The sequence below is a fragment of the Microcebus murinus genome, chromosome 4, assembly GCF_040939455.1.
Source record: "Microcebus murinus isolate Inina chromosome 4, M.murinus_Inina_mat1.0, whole genome shotgun sequence".
Lineage (NCBI taxonomy): Eukaryota > Metazoa > Chordata > Mammalia > Primates > Cheirogaleidae > Microcebus > Microcebus murinus.
The window spans coordinates 82,921,794-82,928,017 of record NC_134107.1 but is presented as its reverse complement, the minus strand read 5'-3'; the positions used below and the strand labels follow the sequence as shown (position 1 = coordinate 82,928,017).

The 6,224-nt window shown below is 35.1% G+C and overlaps 1 protein-coding gene across 13 annotated transcripts in view; it reads right to left on the bottom strand.

Annotated features, from left to right (window-relative positions):
• Window positions 1–1,203: 1,203 nt before the first annotated feature.
• The window catches only part of YAP1 (Yes1 associated transcriptional regulator), a 117,512-nt gene continuing 112,491 nt past the window's right edge, over window positions 1,204–6,224 (bottom strand). For 12 of the 13 annotated variants that reach the window (XM_012770526.2, XM_012770531.2, XM_012770535.2 and 9 more), the window contains one exon: window positions 1,204–4,855. In XM_012770526.2, coding sequence (XP_012625980.1) covers window positions 4,617–4,855 — 239 coding nt within the window. In that variant the 3' untranslated portion in view covers window positions 1,204–4,616. The other variant, XM_012770539.3, reaches the window with a different exon arrangement.

Here is a 6,224-nt window from a genome sequence, read left to right as displayed (position 1 = left end):
AGGTCTGGTTGCAAAAAGAGAAGGTAAAAACATGTTACTGGGTCCTTGGGGCTGCTCCTGTGTGACCTCAGCTGTTAAGAAATGAATATCAGGGGGATTAAACATGACCCACCAGTCTACTGGCCACTCCTGTAGTAATCACCTAGGTTTCTTTTTATTACTAGTTATTGTTCTTTCTCGGAAAGACTATTTTCCTGCTTATTTCAGCTGGGCAATTCATTTGCCGAGCTACTGAACTTTAATTTTGGGTCTTAGACCCAAGGAAATGTTATGTAACTACTCAATATCAGCTACTAAGTAAGACTACTATACTTCTCAAATATTTGGAATGCTCCTCCAAATCCAAACATATTCTGAGTATTCTGCTACTCCTCAGACTCAGAGTTAACTAAAGGTTATACAATTCTGGCTCACAGGACCCAGGATGAAGGTGGACTCGTATTACTAGACTTTAAGCCATCCAACATACAAGTGCATTGCTCCTTAGAGCAACTCCCCAATAAAAAGTGCAATGTATAGAGACACAAGGTATGGTTTTGAGCTAAAATGTATGACCACTGTATTTCGCAGTAGATAAAGGAAACCATCAATTTCAAGCTCTATAAAGTTAGTGTTCTATTAAATAAATTATATGTAGCAAAATGTTCAGATTTGCCTTACCAAAATAGATGTGTCAATAGTTGATTATATATACACACACACAAAGAAATAAATCATTTTCAAAGACGTATCTACTTCTTATTCAAAGTTCAGGACCTACCACTTAAATTTGTGAACATTTTTATTTATAAAACAATAAGTAATATTGATCACTACTACAAGTGTTCTGTTCTGGAGACCATGAGAGAGTATTTTGGAGAAATAAAATCAAAGGACATTTTGTTATACTCTTCTCAGTTTCCTCTGAGCTGTTATAATGTAGTAAAGTCATTTAAGAATGAAGCAGACGCAATTCTGCTTAGACACTATCATTGATGGAAATGGTATACGTGAAGAGTACAGAATATAAAGGTTAAAGAATTATATCCATACTTCAAAAGTTCTAAATGCCATACTTAACTTTAAGAAGCAAAACTAACCTTAAATTTAACCTGTCTACCAGTTATTACTGAAATCACCTTTAATTTTAGTACCTGTTCTACTGGAATAACATTAAGAAAAAAGTTTCAAATATCATCAATTGTTAAAAACAACAAAGAAGAGTTTAAGGAAAGAATGTATTTGAACCACATAAACAAACAAAAAGGTATTACATAAGAAAAATAATGTAACAATTTATGTAAGTACCTAACATGAGCATGCTCTTACATCTAAAACAAAAAATAAAAAGGTAACATTGGTACTATATATATATATATTTGACAAGTGTGCATTAAAGAATTCTCTAATATAAAACATTTAAAACGTGGAGAATACTTTTCAAGATACAGAAAACAATTGTTATGATAGGCACACCCACAATTCTTATAAAAACATGCTTGCAGAGATAAAATTCATCTGAGCACTCATTTCTCAGATATACAAAAGCTATGAAATTGTTAATCACTGGATATTGCCTCCCACTTTTGCACTGTTTTGAGTTTCAACACTGATTGGTATGAATTCTGAATTACACAATTAATTACTGTTATTTTTCAGTCTTTCTACCATATAGAATGCATCTATTTAATATGAATACTTAAAATAGCAACATTATTTGTATCAAGGTCACTTCCTTATGTTCATTTTTCTTTAAAGGCACTATATTTAGAAAATAGTTATTACAACAAATAGTGCTTGGAAGATCTGAAACTCCAAATCAATGTGCTCCATCTACTACAAGTAGAACTAAGAAGCCCTAACTGAAAAGAACACAAATGTAAAAAGCTGATAGATTTAACGATTATAAAATTGGTTTATTGTAAAAGCAATTCAAGAATACCCCATTAAAATCTTATCCCAATGCTACCCAATACAACCAAGAAGCAATTAAACACTTTTACATTAGGAACAAGGACATAAAACAAGAAAGACCACATAAAGGCCGTGATTCAAACTCAAAGAGAGAAAGGACTCTTAGGTTCCTTCAGTCAGTACAGAGGGTATAAGGTCAAAGCATTGTGTCAGGCACCACAGTGCTGCTACAACATTGAGGTATGACTGAGCAAATCAAAGTCAAGGGGAAACAAAGATCTCCATATTCTTGTTTTGTGGGTGTACTTAAATGATTGAAATTCTAGGAACGACTGCCTTCATTGACAGCAAGATGCAAGACAAGTCTTTACTGAAGAGAAACAGTTTATAAAGTTCTCTATCAAGGTCCCACTAAATCTTCAAAACCCTTCCCCACATCTTCCCACCCTCCCCCTAAACTAACACTATTCTGCTGATACATAAGATGCATTCTTCATTTGTGGCTTATTAGAAAATTACAGGCACTCCTTCCAAGTAGCTTTGCTCTTCTGCACATTAAAAAAAAAACAACCCAACAACATGATATCATCCATATACTCTACTTTGCATTCTAGGTAGAATTTTATTACCACTCTAAAACTCAATGCATCTGCACAGAGGCCATTTCCCCCCAGACTTAATTCAAGATTTAATCTTTCTGTTGTTTTTTTATTAAAAGCCTTGGAGTTAATTATTATGAATGACTGACCTATGATTTATTATATACAACACAGTGACTGCATTTTTTTTTTTTAGCACTGAAAGTACTTAAAATCGAACTTCTTACTTCCAACTTTTGCACTCCTCCAAATCAAAGGGCCAAAACGCTTACATTTTGTAACCGAAAAAATCTGCCTTCCTAAGCTGTGGCTTTTCATAGCAGCTTTAGCCAGGAAAGAAGATTTTATATTTGTTATAAACCCTTGAAAATAAGGGCTTATTCTAAAAACATTGAAAGACCCTTAATCATAGAGGTGCTTAGCTGGTGCCACACTTTTAATTCACAACCATTACTTCATAGCTTATACTGAAGAGTTAATTCATGCTCATTTTGTTCCTTTAAAAAATACTCTTTGGAAACCATTATTACTCCGGTAGACACATACTCTAGTTATATCTCTTCCTGTAAAAATAAAGGTATAATCATGATTATCTCTATTTCTTTGCTAAATTCAACTACCAATATACATTTATCAATCTGATCACTTTACCAGCTAACTCATGACCTTACACTATTCTATATATTCTATACCCAGGGTCAATTTTCAGCATATAGAAGTAGGAGCAAGTCTTATAAGTAAGAAGAATATTGTAGGCAACATTTCAATCTAGTCTTTAATGTATTCATTACAAATGAGAAATAAAGTACTAGAATTTACTTCCAAAACTAAGGTGAAGGTAAACTCACAAAGCTAAAGAAAGGTAAACCGCTATAAAGTTTACTTCTGTCTTGTAAGTTATGAACCTACTCAGTGATTTCCCATCAAGACTCCCAAGGGAGTCCAAGGAGGAAAATAAAGCCATTTTTTGCTTACTCCTTCCCAATTCATCAGATAATATATATTGTGTGCCCAGAGGGCACAGAGCACTATGTGTAGTAATAGCCCTTTCTAGAACACTAAACTACTTTAAACATCTGCAGATTGCCCCAACCAGATTTAAACTACCTGTGAAATATAAACTACTAGTCATGTATTCTAAATGCATACATTCAAAGCTACCATTTTAAAAATAAATTGGAAAGTAGGAAAACCTTAAAAAAAATACATTCTGCTATCACACTATTATAAACATTGTGTATGTGTGTGTATGTATGTATATAAGAGAGAGCAGAGATAATCAAGATTTAAATAAGATGGTAAAAAACCAGGAAATGTAGGTTTTACCAAAAACTCTAACAACCGTCCCAAGCTACAATTATAAACAGATTCATTAATATGGTAATTTGTCTTGGTTCTGACAGAACCAATCAATCGATGACAAGAACAACAAAACACCCACCAAAACCTATACTAGAGTATGTGGCAATAATTAATATATTTCTATGGAAATTGTTTCATGCCTTATAAGTTCCTAAAAATAAAATCAAGGTCACTATGTGACTAATGATAGCACTAGAAGGAAAAGAAAACACTGAAAGTTAAACAGTCTTCAGCCTTGGTTTCAGCTATCTCTTCAAATCAGCATTAAGTTCTTAATATCAGATACAACATTTTTGGCTTGTCAGACCAGTAAGTCATGTTTTTCCACTGGCCAAAGGCAGCTGAAGAAACAATTGCTTGAACAAACTAAATGTTGTGACATGAAGCATTCGACTTCCAAGTCTGAGTATTGAGTTAAAATGATTGGTGAACATCTAACTGGGCAAAAGGAATGGCATCCATCATCCAAACAGGCTCACTTCCCCCAGCCCCAAAATGAACAGTAGTTATAATAGCAAAAGAAATAAAAGTATTTTTTTTTTTTGATTCTTTAGAGCCAACTGTGAAAGAGGTCAGCAATATATTAACAGCAGCAATGGACAAAGAAGAGCAAAATAGTGGATGAAAGAATCTTGCTGGACGTTTGTTCATCTTTTTCTGTATTAGCCAGAAACTGCAACTGGCTTATTTGGAAATTTCAGGTATATATGTCTTATCTCCTTAGATCCTTCACAGATTTAGAATTCAGTCTACCTGAGGGCTCTATAACCATGTAAGAAAGCTTTCTTTATCTAGCTTGGTGGCAGCCAAAACAGACTCCATGTCATTAAGGATGTCAGAACTCAAAGCTTCCTGCAGACTTGGCATCAACTCCTCTCCTTCTATGTTCATTCCATCTCCTTCCAGTGTTCCAAGGTCCACATTTGTCCCAGGAATGGCTTCAAGGTAGTCTGGGAAACGGTTCTGCTGTGAGGGCAGGGTGCTTTGGTTAATAGTATCACCTAGTTGGAACAGAAAGAGAGATAATAAGGTCCTTTTTGAAAAGCTAACATCAGAGTCAGAGGTGTATCATATGAACATACAGAAATGCAGAGAAAGCAAAGGACTCCTAACCTGATGATGCTCAGAATTTATTTTAAGCCAAACAGCCCAAAGATAACAAAATATCAATGCCAAGTTTATTTTTGCTTCAACATTTATCCAGATATTCAACCAATAGGTTGACTGCTCATCATTATGTATTGACTATGGAAGAGAGTCGATTAAAAAAAGACAAAAAAACTCCACAAGCCTTGCAAAACTATAACCAACAGAGAGTGAAAGAATAAGTACCCTACACAAAAGCATCACTATCCTTCTGTCTTCCAGATATGCACCGCCATAATAAAATTAAATATAAAAATGAATGGTATGGACTCACCTTGCCCTTATATACACTTTGGGAAGCACTAAAGCAAAATAAAAAGACTGTATAAATACTCTATTCTACCCTTGGAGATTCACATTCATAATAGCAAAATGAGCCTCCCAGAAGTTCTTAAATAAATCTTCTTACCTTTGCTTCCAGGTTTCTCAAATTTACCTGGCCACAGAACCTTTTTAGCATATGACAACATTAACATTCCTCAGAGCCTCAATAGAACATTCTTTAAAAAAACTAATATAAACTATTAAGTGCTACAGAGGGTTAGTGAAGAGAGAAATGAAGATAGCAAGGTAAGGTACGACACCTCTAGGTATTATACATGAAATGGGTTTGAAGTAGGTTCCTAAGGATGACTTAAGATCTAGATAAGCAGAGAGAGGAGGCAGAGGTATAGTTTCTAGGCAGCATCAAAGCCATCAGCTGTATGAGCAGAGGCACAAAAGACTTGCTAAACACTTTTGGAAGAGTTGTCAGCTAAAGAACTAGCCGGCTAGCAAAGGGAACTGCCTCATTTCCCTCCCGATACGTGTGCTCTGACAGTTGTCAAGTCCAGGGCAATGGTCATCAGGCAAGCCACAGGAGAAATGCTTCCTTAACTACCTTTGTGAGGGAGGCATTTCTTAGCTCCCTTAGTGTTAGGGGTCTTCTTAGCAAGACCCCTACAACTATTCTAACAACAAAGGTGCCCCGCCCCATCTACCCTTTGTCACCTGGTTTCCTGAGACCCATAACACCTGAGCTGGTCTAAAAACCCTCAGAAGACAGGGAGGGTTAACTGAATCACATATAGAAATCTCTCTCCAAAATTAAGAACACAAATCTAGAAGGAGAGAGACTTCTAATAGGGTTCTCAATTGCCTTGCCAATTAACATTAACATGCTAAAATAAATCACATTACCAGAGTTTTATTCAAAAGAGCTAATATATCCAATCCATGATATTT